Genomic DNA, 22340 nt, shown 5'->3' on the forward strand with positions numbered 1-22340 from the left:
CAAAGGCCTTTTGCCAGGTTTTCCTCTTGTGACCATTGAACAATATGCCATTCTGATTTAGTCATTGTGGTCACACGGCATGCACTCCACTGGGCAATGCAAATGAGTTTGTAATGGCCAAGACATCCACACAAATAGGTAAGACACAGAGTGGGATTCTTATTGTCCAGTATGGGTGTAGATCATTCACGGATCAACTGCATGTCATGGTGAAATGTTTGGTGACAGTTGAAAACGCAAAACTCTTGTCCTAAATTTTTATGCTTAAAATGACACAGAGGCAAATGTTTTCATTTAAGCTTGGTGGTTCAGTCTAGTAGTCACTCGAGAGTGTTCTCTGAGAGAGAGGAACTTGACCCTTCAAGAGGATCGTCCATGTCTACTGGTCCATGGAATAACGTAAGGGATGACGTCTCATAAATGCAGGGATTTGATGTTCCCAGGAACAAGAGCTTGATGGATACTTGAAGACCTCCTATTCTAAATCTCCTGACAGATACCTTAGTTTCTCTGTTCAGCCCTTCTCATGACTCCCTTCCCACTGTATTTGAGTTTAGCAACCTAATCTGGTGTTAGCGAGGTGCATCATCGGGTCCTGCCCTGCTTATTTGAGGAACGGCTCAGAGATAGGTTTATTTGACATACTGGAAGAGGAATGATCAGGCAGGCCTGAGAACCAGCTACATGAAGAATGTTAAAATAAATCCATCCCAGTCTCTATGGGTTCGTTCGGTCCTTTCTGTCTATTGCTTTGGTTGTGAACCTACAGGCTCACAACCCACAATTTTTCTATGATAATCCTGATGGCGCTGAGAAAACAAAAGGTGTAGTTTCAAAGGGCTCTGCTGGTATGTGTCACCAGCGCCAGTCTCTTCGTGTTCACCCAGTCACCCACGCAATTTTGTGCAGCAATTTTGATTTTTATCAACCTTGACATGCACACTTTCATGAAACAAGTATGAACTGTGAGTTAACATTAACTGGCAGTGGAAGGGAGGAGGCACTCACAAACGCAGCCAGGCACATCATGCTCCAGCTCTGTGTGCTTAGCATTTGAAGGGTCCACACTGGATTGTTGTTAATGGGTGATTGGAAGCGATGGACACTGAAGCTGTGGAAAACATTCAACAGAAAATGATGCCCTGTTAGTCTGTTAGGAATTTACAGCCTGAGTCAAGTCTGGAACACAGAAAGCACATGCCACTCTTCATTTTTTTTATGTTAAAACTAGAAATCCTTCCAGCTTTGAGGTTTCAGCCATTTCAAACTCACTGATGCTTCGCTAATGCATTAGAGTAATATAGAGTTGGGAATGTTGCACTATATTTTTTGTACTGAAACAAACTGTCCAGCAGTCTGGTCAAATATCTTCACGACGACTTTGCAAACAAAATTAAAAAAGGTCTAAAATGATCCCTCTTTCCTGGAAAGTCCCCCCTGTTCATATGTATATTTCCTTGAAAAAATGTCACCCAGCAGATGAAATGCTAACCAGATGTTAAGCTGCCATTGGCAGAGGGTGTCCTTTTAACTCATAATGGCTCAATATCGCACAAGTTACAGCACTGCAGCTCACACGTGTCTCAGCTGTATTTGCTTTAAGCTCTCCCGGCGAAGGCAAAGCTATCTCTGCTGATTGCATAAGTCACTTGTTTCCGTACGAGGATGGAAAAATATCACGTTCGTGCTAGAAAAACAACCACGACATTCCAATGGAGAGACAAGACTTTAACAGTATATATTTGTGATTATCATACCTATCTGTAATTTGCAGAAAATTGCTAATAATCAAAATATATCTTGTGTTTACTTTTGTTATTGGATCACATGCTATCAGGAGATGAGGAGTTCCTCTGTAAACTGTTTTGCAAGATCAAGATGAAAAAAAGTAAAGGTAACACTATTTTGTTACATTAAAAAGAACAAAAGTAAAAACGTTATAAATATTTTTATGAATCTAAGGAAGTGATACATCAATTTTGTGTATTAGACACTTACAAGTACAATTTGAACTGTACAAACACTCATGTCTGCTTTCCAGTATCACAGTAATGTCCTATGCTATACCTGTCCATATTTACTTTTCAGTTCCAGCTAAACAGACAAAAGAATTCCAAAGAAATCACAAGCAATGTGTCCAGTTTTCATCCATAAATCACCAAACACTGTTGTGTATTTATACTACAGACAGAGGTATTGATAAGACAATAAGAAATGCAGTGTTTTTATATTTTTGTAAACTGGATAAGTTTCCACTGTGAACGGCACTGAGCCAGCAGGCTGTTCTTGAACACAATAACTGAGTATAAACAGGGCATTTCAGAAAGGTCTTCTTTTCACAGGAAAATGAATTACGTCTGTTATATTTCTTTGTATATCAATGCCAAAATATCTAGATATAATTTGAAATAAAATTCAATATATAATTAAAGATATTGAAAAAAATGCATTTTATTCATAGTTATGTATGAGTTTTTAATCCTTACTACTATAAAATAATATCCATTTTATTCTAGCTAGTCCCTCCAAATACAAAGGACTATAAGTGAGATGAAGTCGGGCTCATATTTCAGTGACACTTGATATTCTCCAACAACTGGAACCGTAAAATCATCACAGCCGAAATTGTGAAAACAGCTGAACTTGGCCTGAAAATTGAAGCAGATACAGAATACTGAAGCTTTCTGTTAAATATCCAAACAGAACTGTCCACAAACACTCCCACCTGAACCTGTCTTGCTTTACTACCTCGAGCTGGGTGTTAGGCTCACGTGTTCGGGCTCTGGCTCTCTTCAGGGCTTGTCTGCTGGCAGACTGCTTGGTGATAGGTATGTCCAGAGCACTTCTTCAGATGGATGGGCACCTCTTCCTGGCCTCCGCTTCCACCTTTTCTAAACTTATCCTTGTCTCTACGGACCTGAGATGTACCGCTGCTGCCCTTTGATGAGACCGTCTGGCCTCTGAACAGCTGTGCTCGCTGCTGACATAGGCCCACCTTACTGAGGAGGATGAATATGTCACCCCTGAAGGCCTTAGTGAAGATGGCATAGAGAAACGGGTTGGCACAGGAATTGAGCGGGTAGAAGAGCACCAGTAAAATCTTGGAGTTGGAGACAGTGATGAGTGGCCGGTTCAGCACAGCTGACATGGCGTAGAAAGAGATAGGCGCCATACACAAGAAGTCAGTAAAGATGAGGACAGCCATGCGCTTGGCGATGTTGGTATCCTTGGATCCAGAGCGGTAGTGAGGGTTATGCACTGCGCAGTAGATCTTGAAGTAGCAAGCACAGATAACAAGAAAGGCCAGGATGTTAAGGACCAGCACTGACAAGATGTAGACCTGAGCCACTGTGGACTGGGTGTCCATTGGTAGACAGATACTGACCTTCTGGTAACTGCTCACCCCAACCAGTGGGAGCAGGGCCAGGAGCAGGCAGAAGACCCAGCCACCTAGCATCACGGCTGCCGCGTGGTGCAGATGCAGCTTACGATCCAGCCGCATAGCAAAGGTGATAGCATACCACCTCTCCAGAGTGATCACCGTCAAGGTGTAGACAGACAGCTCGCTTGCAAAGACAGAAAAAAAACCTGCAAGTCCACAGCCAGGGCCCGTCTGCCAGTCTATGGCGTGGTTGAAGTACTCGGCTTGTGTGTGCAGGTCTACAGAGGCGATAAGCAGCAGATAAATTCCCATGCACAAATCTGCAAAGGCCAGGTGACACATGAGGAAGCGGGAGACCGAGAGCTTGTAGTGGCTGGTGAGCAGCACCAGGAGCACCATCACGTTTCCCAGAACAGCCAGCAGACTTACAAACCACACAGACACTCGCAGGAAGCCAAAACCCATTATGTCCTCACAAGGATTGAACTCATCAGGCACTGGTGCACACTCAACCTCCTCTCCCTCCTCACACACCACATAATCGTAACGACTGTCAAAGTCTTGGCTGGTGTCCTCCTGGGGGTTTTTGAGGGTCTCTCCGAAACCCACATCCTCATCTGGCTGGCCCCCGAAGTAGGCGTGGTAGTGCAGGCTGCCATGGAAGTCACCTCTCCACCAGTCTTGCTGGGACTCTCTCTCTCGGTGGCCATCGTTTGGCTCCTCGTCTGGGATTGTTTCCGCCACACTTTCCCCTTGGAGGGACGGCATGCGGAGGGGCCCCACAGAACGCTTGTGATGCTGGTCGTAGAAAGCAGTCAGGTTACAGATGATATACTCCAAAAAGCTGAAAAACACACACATGAGATTGAATCCATTAAATAATACTGTAGTCTTTAATTAGACACATAAAATATAGACCTGGCTTCAATCCTCTCTATATCTACTTGAAGAAAAGTGATTCCTGTTTTGAGAGTCATCATTAGTCAGGCTCAACCTTCTTCCTACAATAACAGCAATGAGTGACACTAATTATGGCAGCGCTTTAAGAAGTTATAGGTAAACACGTCAGAGAGTTGATTCAATCCATGCCAAAATCCACACCATACAAGTGCAGCTGCTCCACTCACTGTGGTAAATCATCCAAATAAATGAAAAAAAAGACTACAAGAGCATTCTGTTGGACATGGTTTGACTTTTGTACAATATGGAGACACTTGTTGTGATGACTCCACTTGACCTTTCTGACTCTCATGAGTATGTTCGACGAATACAATATGAAGAATTGACAAAAGCTCACCCTCGTTTCTTCTTGAGGTTTTTGAAGCCGCAGCAGTGACTGGGGTAGGTGAGGTTGGCAATGGTGAGGTGTTTGAAGGTTTTGATGGCCGGCAGTTTCTTGAGGGCCCAGGCATTGCGCGCCTTCAACTCCCGGAGAGAACCCATACCTGTGGTCGGCAGGGAGTTGATCCCTGTTAGAGACACATCTCTATAAGGTAGAAAAGGAAAGAAAGAATTTAAGAAGACGATGCATTATGTACATATATTTTAGTTTTTGGCTCTAATAATGGTAGAGTAGTGAAGGAAAGTGGAGGTGACGCTGGAGCTACCTCCAATGCATGGCCTAATAATTCTTGGCTACATCCTAGCCCGATTTATTACTATAGCACTCCATATGTTACTCTGTGACTCAATCACACCTGGCAAATATTCTATCTTTCCGGAGAGACAGAAGACATCTGTGAGATCATGAGAATACCTTCAAATGTTTGGACTTTGCCCCCTAAGGTTTACAGTATGTAGGGAATTGAAGTGACCAAATCCCAGAGTGATCACAAATGGGTCTAAGCTACATCTCTGATATGGTTGATAACATGCACACTTACATCCTGTATGAATGCACTTACTGGATGCTAATAAATAATACTGAGTACTATACTTTCATTTGACTAACTGAACCACCCAGCACCTTTCAAAACTCCAGAAAAAACATCCTATCAGCAAATCTACAGACAAGCTAGACATGATAAGACCAGAGAGCTCAGAGATGGATTAAACAACACCCTCCATCTGTTTCGTAGAGTGAGCTCCTCACTCCATCATCTTTAAACTATTACATGTGGTATTTCTTTCGTTCGGCTTTAATGCAAAAGCCAGCTCAACCTCATTGGGACAAAGACATGCAAGGGATTGACAATCTCACCAACATCCTGTGTGATCCCATTATCAGGACATTCCGCTGTTCAGCAGGACACTTCCCTCTTCCAGGGGCCAAGTAGAGGCCAAGTTCTATTTTTCTTTCTTTAGTTTCCTAACCCATTAAACTTCTATGTCATTGTGTTTGCTGATTCATTTTATTAAATAAAAGAAACATAAGCCAAGCAATTCCATGTTTGCTAAGAGCTCAATTGTTCTTTTTTAGTCCCATTTGCTCTCCGCATTTCTCTGTCCTCTGCTATTTTTTCGTCTCATGGGGCACATTGTGTAAGGCTGTAAAAAAAAAAAAGCAGCACAGACTCTATGAGTGTCAGCCTGATTTTGTCATTCCCAGATGTTTAGCTCATGACCTCATGGAGGTGACCTCACTCAGGACATGTTCCTCAGTGGAACAGACGAAGCAGACCTGCACACGAACCCCATTTACCTAACCAGACACTTAATGGCTAGATTAGAGCCATAACAGCAACTAGATCGCCGTGGTAAAGGGTTTTGGCATCACACACCTTTAAAAACCTTGAGAACGGCAAAAAAAGACGACAGTATCAGAGAAGCGTCGGAAGTTTCTCCCTCACAGGCTTGCACACAATGCGTTTCAGATTTCCTGGTCAAAGACACAGCTGTGGAGGAATGATTTTTACTCTTTGATGATATGCTATCCCGTTTCACAGACATGTCTCATCCAGTCTGCACATAATGAAGAGGAAATTGTTGAAATCTCACTTGACATGGTTTGAATGATGAAAATATCAAACTAGGCCTATTATTTATTGATATATATGCTTTCAAGATGGTTTATGTAAATTTGAAATATATAATTGAAACTGTAATACTTTGCTTTCATGCCGACATTTAGATAAGAAGATCAATGCCATTCTCATTTCAATACAGTAAATATGAAGCTACAGCACAAAGCCTGTTAGCTTAGCTTAGCAAAAAGACTGGAAACAGCTTGAAATAATTAGCCTGGCTCTCTCCAAAGGTAACAAAATCCGCTAACCAGCACCTGTAAAGCTCACTAGACTTGTTAAGTCTAGTGTAATTTGTACAAAAGTTGGTACTGATCTTTAACCTAACTCTAAGCAAAAAAGGTGAATAAGCAAGCGTATTTCCCAAAATGTCAAACTATTACTTTAGTGAGACCATGTAACCAGTGCCAAGAGTAAATTAATGTATCACAGTATATACTAAAATACTGTGCAACTGTAGCACAAACAGAGTTGTATTGTCAGCAAACTGACGCAGTAATATAAGTTGAAAAATATCTATGTTTATGTCTGCTAACATTAGCTAACATTAGCTATGCTTAGCTAACGTTAATAACAGACCAAATAAGGCTGTAGCAGTAGCAGTATATACAAGTGTTTAGCTTTAATGTAGACTACAGGTTGCAAATACAAGTAATATGTGTAACCAAAACCATATTCCACCAAGATACAATTTATTAAAAGTATCAATTTAATTATTATTTAGACAACATATTAGGCTTTGAGTTTAAAATACAGTGGCTCACATCTTGGAGATGATTAAGTCCAAGATTTAAAGGTTCTGTATGTTTGGTAAGAATTGCGTGTAATTACCAACAGTTAATAAGAGTGGCTTCAATTTTCAACCCTTCAAGTACTTACAGCAGCATGGGGCCACTGATGGTGCCCGCGAAAGCCCTTTCATCCATCTTGGTAAGATCCCTGTTCCTGTGAAGGTCGCTGGACAGGAAAGCACAAAGTGAAGTTTATTAAGAGAAAAGTTATCCCTCACATTTCAATCAGACGGACAGAGGGGAGGCATGGCATAATCTTTTCCCAAGCCTCATCACTGCACTCGTTTATTTTCTCTCATGTGAGGGGTGAAACACGACAGAAAAAGGTCTCACTCACATTGCTGATTCAAATTATACAGTATAAGATGTGATGGCATACTCCTTAAACACACTGCACCCTCACTACACATCTCCCTGAATCCCTTAAATCTAATAAGGATAATAGACCTGTGCGGGTTGTGTTTGTCTTGGTCAGGCTGTGCTGGGATCAGATCTCCTCTCAGAGCAGATCAGGCGCCAACACAAACACCCATGAGCAAAGACTCACTGGTCACCGACCAATGGCTTAATTAGTCTCTTATAAGGACCTGGGATGTGTGTAGGTGTTGTAAAAGAAGAGATGGGGTCTAAAATTAATTTAATTAATACCTCATATCCTGAATATGCAGGATTCTGGTCCAGGGGGTGACAAGAAGAAAGAAAACATGTTGCGACAAAAGAGGAAAAGGAAGCAATGCTTACCCATTCTTTCATAATTTATCCTACTGAAGCTATTGAATATACAATTATGAAATTGATTTCTTCTAAGTATGACACAGATGTAGGGTCCAATGCAGACTTCCTGATACCCTCTTTTGGACACACATTTTCCCATGAGAACTCCAGTTTACTAATCAAGAGCTGGGCTTAGGCCGTTTTTGAGTATATATGAGAAGGTCTGTAGAGACCAAACTGTGATCCCAGTGCTTTTGTAGTCCAATTTTGGGTAAGGAAATACACATGCCAGATGTCAGAAATGATTTAATCCAGGCAAAATAGTGAGCAACCAAATTTCGAGAAATGTAAGACCTACAAATTCAACTTATTCTGGTGCCCCAGTGAAAGATCAAACAATGAAAGCTTATCAAGTGAATAATTAATAACCCTTGAACCTAATACACAAGTAACAACACTATAACACTGCTCTGATTATGTGTCTCAAACTTCTGAACAATTTTTTAATGGCTACTGGCTGTTTCATATTTCATATTTGCCATTCAGACTTTCTATTTAGCTTCATATACCTTTCAGACATTAGCTTCATATTTACCATTCATATATTAGAGTGGTTTCTATCGTCTCATCTAATTCTCAGCAAAAAAGTGAATAAACATATTTCCAAAATGTCAAACTATTCCTAAAATAGGTATGAAATTAATTAAACAAGGTGTTTAAGCAATTCTCATAACAATACCTACACCTGATCTAGCTTGGTCCCATTAAAGGCGTGATGTTGGATTTCTCTGAAGCCATTCCCATACAGCATCCTGAAACAAAAGAAGAACTTTAAAAGTAACAACAGCTTTATACGTTTCTGCGCAGCATTGACAGAGATAAGTAGGACCTACTTATTTCACATTCTATGGTGAGGTTTAATCTGTCTGTGCAATTTTGAGGTTTTTAGCAAAACATTTTCTCTTACACGCTGTTTTGTAGATTAAAATTGCTAACCCACTTCGCTTGCTCTCAAACCTAACCACATACACATGATTGCCTGTCGTGTGTGAGTGTCTGTGTACTTGTTTTTGCTATGTTTGTGAGATTCAAGTGAGTTCAGGGTGAGGACATGTTTATAAAGTGAGGTAATTTTGGCAACAATCCCCACTTCTTCTAGTGGCTATATTGGGTTTGGATTGGATTTAGCGATAAAGGACAAAGCTGGCACGGACTATGTATTACAGTTGTAGAAGTGTAATATAGTTTCTATCTAGTTTGTGAAAAAATGCATGATACAAATATACATGTAATTACAATAGGTGTGGCCGTTACTTTTTTGTACATTGCATGTGCGTATCTGCACGTGTGCATGCATGTGGTTGCTCTTACTGATATCTTACACTGTCAGCACATCGCTGGTGATGCCATGGAAAGAGTTGGCCGGGATCTCAGTGATGTGAGGATGATCAACAATTTCCCTGCAAAGGAAGATGCCGAATAGAGAGGAAATGAAGTGGTGTAGTAAATAAATACCTTTCACTGGAACGTGGTATAGGGAGGGATGAGGCTGATGCATGTATTATGGCTCAGTGGGAAAATTAAATAAGATAGAGTTGAGAGTGTGATGACACGAAGATATGTGTGTACATGTGGCTCATTTCATTTAGTGGGTTATACATGGAAAGTCATTTCAGTTATTGAATCAAAAACAAAGATGCACCCACAAGCACACACACACACACACACACACACACACACACACACACACACACACACACAGAAAGTACAAACTATGCTTATTTTACTTTTTCTCTATCAATAACACACACAGATGTATGAAGGGAAATGGTCTTGTTAGTGGTTGTATTTCTCAAAATCGAGACCACGTTTCCCATAATCCCTACAATACTATGTTCCAAACAAAAATTTTGCTACTTGCTTCTTACATGGTATACAGAGGAGGATAAACATGTAAGTGGAAAAGAAAAAGAAAAGTATGAAAACCTAAAAGCTCTCTTTGCAGTGGAAGAACCCATCCATCTTTCTGTTACTTACAGAATATAATATAGTGTATTAAAAAAAGCTGATAATGGCTAATCATCTTGCTGACAGTCTTGTTGGTTTTTGATAGTTAGAGTAATGGCTCTGAATTAATGTGGCAACGAATTGCTGATGTTAAAGTAGCAGTTTTAGCAGGCATAAATATTAATGAGTGTGCTCAGTTTCAAATATGTAAAGTTATAGCAACTTACAGTATGAAGTTCATGTCATTAGAGTGGATGTTTCTCAAGTCAGGGAAGTATGTTAGGCCAGTGTTGAAAATTCCTCTGAATAGCAAGAGGTAAGAAATAGTTAGGACATACAGGAGATACAACAGAGACTACAAAAGCTCCCTTAAAGATGTTTTGAAAAATGGTATATGATTTTCTTATAATTAATCCTCTGTGGGATTACATCAGACAACAGTGCAATGCAAAATTATAATGAGCATTGCTATTACAAAAGAAGTCCTAAAGAGTTTATTAGACAACATAATTTAATAAAAATTTCTATTTGTCTAGTAACAAGCCAGTTTTGTCCTGCTAAAGGAAACAACCTATACTTAATTTAAATAACACTGACATATTTCATTCTCAGGCCAAATAAGTTGAACTTCTTCTATAATGACCAGTGTCTGCAGTCACCTTTCTGAAGTTGACCTGTACCATTGCATTAAACTCAAATGAAGCATGGCTCAGTCTTGCCCATACGGATATACACACAATCCTCTGAATAGATCACAATGCCTAAATTATTGCCAGACTTAAGCACTTTAAATATGCACCCCTCTTCTTTTTGGATTCTCATAATGTTGTCAATAGGTGGTATTTAATGACAAAAATTGTTTTTTTTTGTTTTTGTTTTTTTTCAGAAAAATAACATGCAATGGAAAATACTCACAAGTATTTGAGGTTTGTGAGATTTTTAAACGCTTCTGGGTCAATGTAGGTCAGACTTTTTGCATTACGTATCTCTCTGAAAGAAAAGACAAGACAACAGACAGACTTAAAACCTGCTGACAGAACAGGACAAGGTGCATGCCAGTGTGCAAGAGAAGGGAAACTCGGTGCAGACAGCCAGGGCCGGAAGTAGAGTCCAATTAGTGTTTCATTAGTGTGTTTACTCTGGTCCGCCCTGGGCTGGACTGAACACCTTTCTCTGCTGTCTGAAGCCATGTGGTGCCCTGGAACGTGTGCCCTGGCCCTTCTTCACACACCTGGTAAACCACACTCAGCCCAGCAGACAGACGTGGTCAGGTCAATGGAAGTCTCTGAGTGGGAGATGTTCATCTCCCCAGTATAAAGACTAGAGCTACACTGAAACATTGGAGGGGAGTTTTATCAGCTAATATAATCATTACATTGTCTGTCCAGCATACTATACAACTCCTAAGGGGCAGCACCTGAGTTGGTTGAGCCAAGGAGGTGTGGTGAATCTTTGTCACAACTCTTTGAACTCCAGAAGGTCAGTCAATCAGTGCGGTTGGGAATCTGATTTCCTTTTACTTAGATTTTCTGTTGATGATGTTTGCGTTTCAGTGGGTGTTCTTTTCTTTCTTCGGTCTTTCATGGTGACTTTGGCTGGTCATGTTAACTAAGCAATCTGAAAAGGTTTGCGCTCTTGAATCCAGCCTAAAGTAGAATCAGGTTCATGTAGCCAAGGCAAACAGTACCATCATCACACAGGAAAATGTCCTTCCCTGCACAAAAAAGGTAGAAGAGGCTGTTCAAATGCAAAAAAAGAATCAATTCATTTCATATGTCAAAGGAAGACAAAGTGAAAAATGTGAAAGAAAAGACTGATATTGATTATAAACCGTTTAATAGTGCCAATGATGCTCTTAGCACCAAAACATTCTCTTCTATTTGATTTTCACACATTTTTTCACACATTGTCACAGCTGATATATGAATAAAAATGTGTCCTTTTGCATATGAAGAGTCTCTTCTACTGTTTTGTCAGTGTTTACGTCGTCATCATTTCTACATTATATCCATGAGGTCATATTAAAGCAGCATTTATTGTTTTTTGTTTTTTTTGGCCCGTTTGGGGCAGATGGACAAGCTGTAAAATCAACAATGGCACATTATCACCATATAAAATTGTTAATGTTTGGAAAACTGTTGCCAGTTTAGGCATCCAGCAAGGTAGCATTCACATTCATTTAGAGTCATGTTTCTGGATACCAGGTAAATGTAAGTCCAATATTCTCTCTTCTTTTAACTCTGTTTTGGTCTCCACCAACTCTTGAGGAAAATCTATCTCTGTAGCTGCTAAATGCTTCACTGTATTCACTAACTAGTGGCTAACTTTGTCTGTCATCTGTTGAGCAGGTATAGTGTACAGGGTGTTTATCAAGCTTTTTTTCAGAAAACAGTAACCTTCTGTGACTGGAAAAGAAATAAAGATTATTAAGGTCAGCTTAAAAATGTTATATTCCACTGAGCTGAGGGAAACTGCAGAGTCTTTTAATCATTTGTCACTGAAGAGTCCTTTCACATTTACACATTAGACTATGACCCAAGGTTAATATAAAAATATTGATTATTGTAGCTTTAACACCCAATTAATTTCCTGCACATGCTAACTGCTGTTGGTGCTGCTGCAAGACATACTTTCCTTTGTGCCAGTTGCTTTTCCCACAAATGACAGTGAATGTAGTTTTCATGAACTGTGTGTATGTATAGTTTGATCATCATTGCACTGTATCATTTGCCAATAGATTACCAAAACTGAGGTTTATCTATATAAACAATTATCAGCTTTCCAGTAAAAAAACAAGAATTTTTGAAACTAGTGATTTCGCTCGATAGTGGCATGATACAAACTTCACCCAGCCCCCTCTGAATTCTCAGCCCCGGCTGTAGCCCTGGATCCCCACAGCTGCTGTCGGCCTCAAGCAGCCAACAGGAAGCAGAGCATTAATTTGTGTCTGACCCTGAAGGAAACCTGAGAGATGCTATTATCTGATGTATGGCACTCCACCACACCAATCAGTGGCAAATAGGCCCCGGAGATCCAAAATACACCACCAGAACACCGATACAACCCTCAGCTAGCGGGTTGAATTATTGTTTCTGTCTGTATTTTGATGTCTGGAATTTGGCAGCTAACAAGGAACGACTACAACCAAGGATAATTAAGATTAAAAAATGACAGCCAAATGATACGCACACGTGCATCAATTCATGTGAAATGAATTCCAGTACTGTAGCTGTTAATTATAGTTACTGTCTCGAACGGCTACACATGCCCACAATTTATACAGTAATTGAAGAGTGGAAACAAATTGCGTACACACAAACTGCTGTGTTACAGGATGCTGTAACTTGGAACAAATCATTCACATAGGCAGGAAATCTTGCAGTAATACATAAAGTGCTAGGAGGTGTTCTTCTAGAAAGTGTGTGGTCCACCCGGAGACTCAGCCATAAATCTCTATCCCATAATTGAGAATAGAGTGCACCTTGCTAGACTTTTCCCCCTGAGCAGCTTCAGCAAGAGCTGGAGCATGCAGAAGACATGGAGAAACGCCAAATACTGGCTGATGTTCGGCCTCTCTGCTCTAACATGCTTATTCTGTTTAGACCAGGCTCGGGAATAATGGTCCAGATCATGAGTAGTTTCATCAAATGGAATTGTTTCTCATCTAATTTACATGTAGTAATCCCTCAACAGGATAACTGCCAGTGAGGCAAAACTGCTCTGTAGCACCCTGATGAGGAGCAGTAAGTGGTGTGTAGGAGAGAAATATGCTTCTAATGTGTTTCTTCCTTGCTTCCATTTGCTCCCGGCAAGGTTTTAAAATTAAGCATTATTCTCTCCAGAGAGCAAATGGAACAGCTTAATCAATAAAGATCAATAAAGAAGCATGCCCTTTTGCTTTAGTTACTCACATGTGGGTGATTTTCCTCAGGCTGTAGAACGAGTGCTTCTCCAGCCTCTGCAGCGTCATATCCACCGATATATATCTAAAAGAAACACATAAAGCTTTAACCAATCTAATGTACAAATTGTCTTTGTAATATCAAAATAATTACCTTTTTTAACCATCTGTTTGACATGTAAGAATGAAGGTACTGTACCAGCAGGCAAGCGAAATATAAGACATGTTTTCATAAATGTGTTTGAGTGTGTGGCTCTAAAAATTATCCTAAACCCTGCAAGTCTTTCCTGAATTTATCAACCCACCTTGTCTAGAGCCTCCAAAGTCATGGGTAATTTTACAGGTATGCACCTCACATATACATTACCCAGTCATCAGTCACTCTGCTCCCATTTGTTATTACTTGGTAACAAGTATGCTCTTTAAATAAACTCAATCAACCTTAAGAATGACTTACTTACTAGAAAAAAAACACATAACATAAATTCTTATGTACTTAGTAGGCACTTAATAAAGCACATCTCAATGTTCACAAACTAATAAAAGAGCTTTTCAAGAATGTGACTCTTTTTTGTTGGTTTTTTGACTCGTTTTGTTGGTTTTCTGTCATGAAGTCTATAATTTTTTCTGGTTAACAAACAAAGTCAATGGAAACACAAGCTGTGAGCACTCCTGGCTAGGCTTACAGAAAACATCTCATCCACCTCCGTCTCTCTTCACGCATGACTTGGACGCAGACGTCAGACTCAGCGGCTGGGGATCAAGGCTCAAGTGTATATTTTGCCTCTACACGGAGACAATCACCTCTTTTGGGAGTCTAAAATCACCACACGCCCAAAAAGCTCTGCTGGAATACCTAGCTAATGTCCAATCCCCGCTGTGGTTGAAGGAGCAACATTCCTATTGAAGGAACGTGTTCGCGCTTCCAGCTGTGATTGGGAGCCAGCAGTGATACTAAACAGAGAGCATATCATCTGCTTGGGTGGGACACAAAAATGAAAGAGGTGGGCAGTTTGGAACTGGGACATGTTCCCACTTTTTAAACAACACGGTTGAAAGACAACAGGTGGATGAGAGCAACTGTGAAGGGTTTGTGTTTGAATAGCAGTTCATGAAAAGTGTCCAAGCCTTGAATGGAAAAATCCCACTGAATAACTTGCCTACTCACATCCTTGAGATGTTGACCATGTTGGCAAAAGCATCTGCTGGCACGGATGAAAGGCGGGTCTCAAAAAGCCATCTGGTTAAAAGATAAAGAAGGGCATTTTAGTTGTCGCAAACACATTTTACTCTCAACATCTTCCATGACCTTTTGTCATTAGCAAGCAGTTCTTTGACATTTTGAAAGGAATTGCTAGATATTCTGAGAACCACGCTTATTCGCTATCTTGCCAAGAGTTAGATGAGAAGATCACTCACACTTAGCTTAGCATAAAGACTGGAAACAGGTAGTCCAAGGTAACAGCATTTGCCTTGCAGCACCTCGATAATTAGCACATGAATTTGTGTTTGTTTTAGCTGAAAAGGCGATGGTTTTACATAGGGGAAATGTACCAGACTATTTCCTGGTCTGGAGCACTTGCTGGAGTGTCCCCTGGTTGTCTGGCAATTGGCCTTGGCCATGAAAAAGTCTGCCACATAACTTCTTGTAAAATGACAATTTCTTGAATGAGCGAGGCTAAAATCTTGCATCTGGAAACTTTCAGAGTACAAGAAAATTGAATATGGCATTGTAGAAATGCTCACGATTCTCTTTGTAATGAAAGTAATTCTGTTATAAGAAAATCCGGATATAAAAAATGCTGTCTTTACAATTCAGTCCAATAATACTGGACATGAAGAGATCTAAAGGAGAAGAGAGAAGGAGACAGAGTGCAGGTGGGGGAAAAGGGAAAGATAGATAAAGGCCCAACACTGATACATTTCAGAATCAAATGAAAGGTTTCTTTGAAGCAAATGGTGAAAAAGACTCCCAATTCTAGGAACATGGGAAAAAACAAAGACTTGGATCTGACTGGACCTGTGCTGGCAGCCAAATCAAACAATGTCTGGGTCTGTTTAGGACATATGTTTCAGAAAGTTAGGACCTACGTGTGAGATGCACAGACTATAACCTCCACATTGCTGAGGATAAATTAGTACCCAGTGTTACAATTACACTGTAAAACCAAGGGTTAAGTTATGACAAAGAAAATCATTTAGGATGTTATCCATGTTTTCTATAATCCTACATTTAAACCTTTTAGTTTAATTTAAGTTTCTGAGTAAAATGAAGAGATAATTCAAATTTTTTTTCAAAGTATAAGAACTTCAAAAACAAATAGTTTGACATTTTTCAGTGTTTTTTACTTTAAGTGTTAGATCCCAAGATCAATACTACTCTCGTGGGGTGGTGATGGGGCATTGGATAATACACATGTAAATTATCACTCTCATGTCTGTACGATAGGCTAAATAAGAAGCTTTAGCCAGGAGATGGTTAGCTTAGCTTAATGTAGTGTAGAGGTTGTACTGCACAGTTCAGACTCACACTTGCAACCTCGGGCGTGTGAGGTGAACGTGCTAATGAGGAGGCTGAAACCCATTGGCGCTGGCATCGGGCGCTAGCGGCGTCGGGGAGTGAGGTTTACTCAGGCCCCATCCACACTACTGCCTTTTCGTTTTAAAAGGGAGACCTTTTGCTACGTTTGCACTTCCCATCCAGACAAAAACGGCGAAAACAAAGACCTAAAACAGAGAGGTTTGAAAACGCTGCTGACCCAGTTTTTTGTTTTAAAAATCCAGAAAGCGTTTTAGTGCAGACCGGCAAAACCGGAAGCCTTTAGAAACGATGATGCAGACGCTCAAGTCTGGCTCTCTGATTGGGTTTCATAAGTCAGGCAAAGCAGAAACACAGTGCTACTAACATAGTTTTTGATTTGGCATTTTGGTGCGGTTCTTCGTCTTTAGTACTTTATTCTTTCACCAAATCTTCTGTAACTAAAGAAGAGAGAGACCATCTGATTCATGTTTAAACCGGCATGCGCACGTCCAGTGTACGTAAACGGCCACTAGATGTCTGTTTTCATTCGTTTTAATATAGACGATATAGAGATCAACTCTGATCGCAGCTTAAACGCAGGTGTGGATGGAGACTGTATTCGTTTTAAATGTGTGGATGGCTCCTCTCTGCACAGCCTAGCTGGCTACCGTTACATTAGCATAAAGGCTAAAAGCAGGGGAAACAGTTAGTTTGGCTCTGTCTAAGGTAAAAACCAGCACCTCTAAATTCACTAATTAACATGTTGTATGGTGTTTTTTACTTTACAAAAACATGTAACAGCATGCTGTGGTTTTACAAAGGGTAATGTGCCAGTCTGAGCAGTACATTCCTTCAGTCTCTGCCGGCTGCAAAAAGAATTTGTCATTTTTGTTCTTGATTTACCAAACAAGATATAATGTGTTAATTAGTAAGCTTCAGCGGTGCTGTTACATGGATTCTGTTCCGTTTGGACAGAGCCAGGGTAGCTGTATGCCCCTGTTTCCAGTCTTTGTGCTTATGAAGCTGCTGGCTATAGATTCTTATTTAGTACCGTATGCAGAAATGTGAGTGATTGATCATATCAACTAACTCTCTTCAACAGATTGAAATATGCAATCTCCCACAATGTCTGACTTTTTAGAGTACATTGTGGGCGCTTTTACCTTTACCAGTGAAAATCTGCTATTTCATTCCTGTGATCTTGCTGCAGATGTTGTTGTTGTAGACTTGGGAATCACAACATAATAATAGAGGAAAGAAATTAAGATGGTAGCCACATGTGTTGGTGTCATGCTTTATTCCACGGCCACCCTGCAGTAGGATGCACATTCAGAGTTTGTTCCGCTGCATCCTGTCTCAAACGGCAACAGTGTGTGAATCCATTTGGAAACAGGTATAAAAAGTTCCTCAGCCAAAGCCACCATCTCCATGCACGTTTGGTTCATCAGAGGAACAATAGAAGAATTCAGAGGCTTAGATGTGACCCATGAGTCTGAATCACGCTCACATGCGTGGGGGGTTAGTCAGTCAGTAGACACGGGAGCACAGCACCCTCCACACGCTTTGACAAACTCAAACAAACAGAGGGACACAGAGCAGACCCTGACACCAAACACTCCTGTCAGAACCGCTGTGTTTTGCTGCTGCACTCAAACACAAATAACCAGCAAGCCTTTTCCCCCAGCAGCGCGGGGAGAAGACCAATGAGCACATCTTAGAGTCTTAAGGAGAAAATCACTCCCCCAATTTGTCATTTTGGATAAAAACCTGAGAAAACAAACATGTTGGGAATTGAGTTTGAAGTTGAGAGAAGCCACGTAATTTATAATATTGTCAGCATTGGATTGACAACAAAGCGGTGTTTACTATGGGCTCTGTCATATTCTATAGTAATGTTCTGTTGAGTCTAAGGGGCTGTTACACGCTGCACATTTCAACCTGCACTTTCTCCATTGTGATTCAGCGTAAACTCCCAGTCAGTCAGAATCCTTGACTACACACCGCAGAGTTACTTTTTAACTGCATTTTTCTGTTACGATGTTCTGATTCATTTGCTATCAATGTAGAAGGAAAATGGAAAGTGGTTAGGACAGGTGGTGGTGCAAAATGATTTATTTATCTTTTTCAAATTATTTTTATTCTGGGTTTTATAAAAGATTACATTTCTATTTATTTTCTCATAAATATATGAGCTAATTATTGCAGAATGTGAAGTAACAGTAACAATTTCCATTACACGATCCATTGGTACAAATTAATAGCTTGGAAAAAGTCAGTATTTCCAGTCATCTCAGCTACAGCTCATGATGTTCAATGTCCCACTTCTTATATTACAAGTTATCCCAGTGCTCATCTGTTACCATTCACGAAACAGCATTAGGATTTCACTCATCAGACATTTTTTATTAGATGAGTGGTCGAGGGACTACGAACATCACAAGTTATCACGTTTAAACTCGAGTCCAAAAATTCAGAGGTTTTTGAAAGACTGGAACTGCATTTTTCCCGCTTTCCCTTGAAGTCTTTTTTCCTCTTAATTATTCTCAAATGGAACTCTCTGGGTGTTTGAGAAATGTGCTGTAAAAGGTAAATATTGTATTTGAATGCATCGTCCAGACACAGTCAAGAGTCACGCTACGCAGGCTTTTAAGAGCGTGTCTGTGCTTTCCTTTCCACCTCTCTGACTCCCAGTGACACATGGAGTAACCTCCACAAGTACACACACACACACACACACACACACACACACACACACACACACACACAACGACTCCAAACTCTAAGTATCCACATATGCACACTCACACACAGACGTCTGCTTTGCATTCACATTTTGTTTTGTAAATCGAACTTTTACACATTTTCCTCCACAAAATAATTTTTAACCAAACTCTTATGTTAATAACAGAATTAGTGCAGAAAGTTGGTGAGGCATTTTCAAAGTTTTTGTTTTGTACTGGACTGTCTCTCCTTGCTTTCAGTCTTTGTGCTAAACTAAGCTAATTGGCTGCTACCTGAAGCTTCAAATTTAACAGACAGAGTTGACAGCAGCATCAACCTTTTCACGTAATTCAGAAAGCAGATAATATTTCCCAAAATGTTGAACTTTTCAGAAGCGATTGACACACTACCTTTGTAAGCTGAGTAAGTGGCTCAGTAGGCCTGGATTGGCCTGACCAGGGCATCAGGGTCATTCATTCCTCAATGTGGGTACAACGAAATCCAACTTCCTCACGCCTCATCTGCTAGAACATCCAGCTCAATACGAAGTCTATTTCTGTCTTATTTTCCAGATATTTTTATCAGGAGGGGTGTCAGTCCAGTGTTTAGTGGCATGCTTTTATGTCTTTCTATCCTCCTGGAGAGCTCTGGGCAAACTTAGGGCAGGAATGTGAGAAATTAGTCGGGGACATCGGGGCACGTGCACATGTGAATTGGGGCAGTGATCGGGAGATAATTTTATGTGATGGGTGCTGTTGGAGGCGATGCAAAGTGGTGTTTGGGATGGATAGATGTTCCATTAAACTGTAAAGGAGGAATGAGGATTATCATAGAGCATAACCTTCTCCTTAGCACTGATGTTAGGCAGGCAGGCAATAGTATTTACCATGTTCACCGTCTTAGTTTAGCATGTTAGCATGCATTACATTAGCTAACAACTCCTAAACACATAGTGCAGCTGAGGCTGATGGAAATAAACCAACGTTTTGGACAAACTGAAATTTTGAACTGATGATGTCAGGACAGTTCACTCAAAACCAAAACATGTCAACCACATGGTGGCAGTAGAGGAAAAGCCAGGGGAACAACATCAGTATGGTTTATGCTCAGGGGCCATGGCTGTCATTTCACGGCAATTCATATAGGAAAACGGTGTTTAATATTTTAATGTCACCAAAAGTTCAGTTGATACAATATAACAGTACCATCTGATTTATAATTCAAGAATGGCGATTTCAATGGAAATAGCCTTTCTAGCTTTTCCAGGTCTATGTTTCCACACATGCCACTGAGTCCCTCTGAAGGGCATGTGTTTCCATCACTCAAGGCCATGGTAAACTGGTTGCTTTCTATTGCATAATTTTCACCCTGTACTTTACAATTTAGGAAGTGTAAAAGCCACCACTACATTTTTCAGAGGTGACCCTGACATATTACATCATGTCGGCTCCCAGGACTCTTGCCAGATTCTTTGGGGTCTCAGATAACAAGATGAGCGATTGCACACAGATCAGCTGTTGGTTGCATCCATTTCTTACAATTCTGTTGGTTTAATTGCCCACTGTTAACGGAGTCAATAACAAAATAGCCTCTTCTACATGCTAATGGCATTGACAAGGTTTTTAATTTTTTATCTTGGATTTATCGTTTAGTTAGCACATGAGTGAAATAAGATGTAGGGCCTTGGATATAACATGCTGCTTTTCTCCACTATATACTGTTGGCTATTTTACTGTGAATGGAATATCTTTGGATTTGGGGTGTTTCTTGGACAAAACAGGCAAGCAAAAAAATAATCAAATGAAAATCAATCAGGAAAACAGTCATTAGCTGGTAGTAATAATACTGTTATATTACTCTTACAGGAAAGACTTTTTGCTCATGGAAAAGGGAAGTAGGCATGATGTGTGTATGCCTAGTGTATAGGGTAGTCTTGTTGGTTTCCTATAATTTCCTAAAATGCAGGGCTAGTTAGATGTAGTGGGCAGTAAGTTTTAAGCAAGTAAGGAGCATCCACCGTTGTTTTCAACAATGTCTACAGTGCATATCTGCAGTGTGTACCTGCAGAGCCATTTAATGTTTTAATACCCTGCAGTGTTCGGTGAAATCCTCTGAACTGGACATCTGTGTTCTGGGTAGCCTCTTCTCTGTCACTGTCTCTCTCTCCATCTGTCCTCATATCTTAAATAGACCTATAGTATGACTACAATGGCAAGACTTAGGAACAATTAATGCAGGCAAATAAAACAAAACAACTAAACCCGAACCAACCACAAATCAAAGAAAATCATATTTGGGGCATTTATGTTGTCTTTATCACCTATTAAGTTACATGTAAGTGCTTTATTGTATAGTATTTTTTATAATGGTGGATTAGTGGTTCAGTTTATCTTTTTTAATAAATTAATTAATCATTGCAGTCACTGAAACCTATTTTCCAGTTATCAATTATTTATTAGTTTAGTGTTCCTAAATGAATTTCAAGATTGGCCATATATGAAATCAAGAATACAAGTCACACTGACAACTGGAACATAGCTTGTTAGTAATACTATAATAGACGGGGGAAAAAAACTACCTGAAAATGGAATAACTACTTAACATCACAGACAGCCTCAAAATCCCTGTGGGAACACTTTGAAGGAATATTCATGATATTGTAATGATTTTCCCTCGGGGTTGAGAGCACTTTACATTCAAAATGCATGAAAAAAAAAACAGTAGAATCGCTTTCACAGATGCGTTTTGTACGCCTACTTACAGTGTCTCCGTGCTTGCTGGAAACCTGGGAAGAATATCAATGTCAAAGCAGGAGATTGTGTGGCTCTTCCACTCAGAGCACTCGCAGACAGCAGGGCAGGAGTCAGCCTCCGACACGGTGCTGATAGGGAGAGTGACGAGCGTAAACAACGCACATGTTATCACCTGCATGCTGGACTGCTGCTCGTTTCAAAATATCCCCAGACTGACTTCTATTTTTCCACCTGATAGTCCTCTTGATGTCCACCACAACACTAAAATACTATGTATCAATTTAAGTAAGGCTGTCTAGTATGGTATTGGTGTCTGGTGTATAATCCTCAGTGGTGCTGCACTGCAGTGTTATGCTCAGTTGTCTTTACAGGGCCCCAGGAGTTTCTGTGAGGTTTTGAAGGTGGGTATGCTGTATAGGACGGACAGCTGCAGCTCTGTGGTAGGTTTGGAGGTGGTCTTCAACTTGAGGGGAGGGTGGACTTCTGAGGCACTCTTGTGTTAGACTCGAGAATATTTTTTTCTTTTTTTTTTTCCCCCAGTCGTGTAATATTGTATTTTGTTCTATAAATAATTATGGTAAACTGTC

At 40.3% G+C, this 22340-nt stretch overlaps 1 protein-coding gene across 1 annotated transcript; it reads right to left on the reverse strand.

The window, feature by feature from the left end:
* Window positions 1-1933: 1933 nt before the first annotated feature.
* On the reverse strand, window positions 1934-22122 carry tshr (thyroid stimulating hormone receptor). The gene is made up of 10 exons (XM_038727863.1): window positions 21762-22122; window positions 14927-14998; window positions 13769-13843; window positions 10773-10847; window positions 10085-10159; window positions 9233-9310; window positions 8594-8662; window positions 7225-7302; window positions 4680-4868; window positions 1934-4226 (listed from the first exon to the last, which is right to left on the reverse strand). Exons 1-10 carry the CDS (start codon window positions 21929-21931, stop codon window positions 2768-2770), a joined length of 2340 nt encoding a protein of 779 aa, XP_038583791.1. The 5' UTR covers window positions 21932-22122; the 3' UTR covers window positions 1934-2767.
* Between the last annotated feature and the right edge of the window lie 218 nt (window positions 22123-22340).

Source organism: Micropterus salmoides, unplaced genomic scaffold (genome assembly GCF_014851395.1).
Source record: "Micropterus salmoides isolate LMB-PRFRI ecotype aquatic unplaced genomic scaffold, ASM1485139v1 Ms_hic_scaffold_18, whole genome shotgun sequence".
NCBI classification, from domain to species: domain Eukaryota; kingdom Metazoa; phylum Chordata; class Actinopteri; order Centrarchiformes; family Centrarchidae; genus Micropterus; species Micropterus salmoides.

Coding starts and splice junctions, on each gene's coding strand:
- tshr (XM_038727863.1), bottom strand. CDS start 21,931: ATGCAGGTGATAACATGTGCGTTGTTTACGCTCGTCACTCTCCCTATC. Junction 13,844..14,926: donor ATGGTCAACATCTCAAGGAT/GTGAGTAGGCAA, acceptor TGTTTCTTTTAG/ATATATATCGGTGGATATGA. Junction 7,303..8,593: donor GGGACCAAGCTAGATCAGGT/GTAGGTATTGTT, acceptor TTTCCTGTCCAG/CGACCTTCACAGGAACAGGG.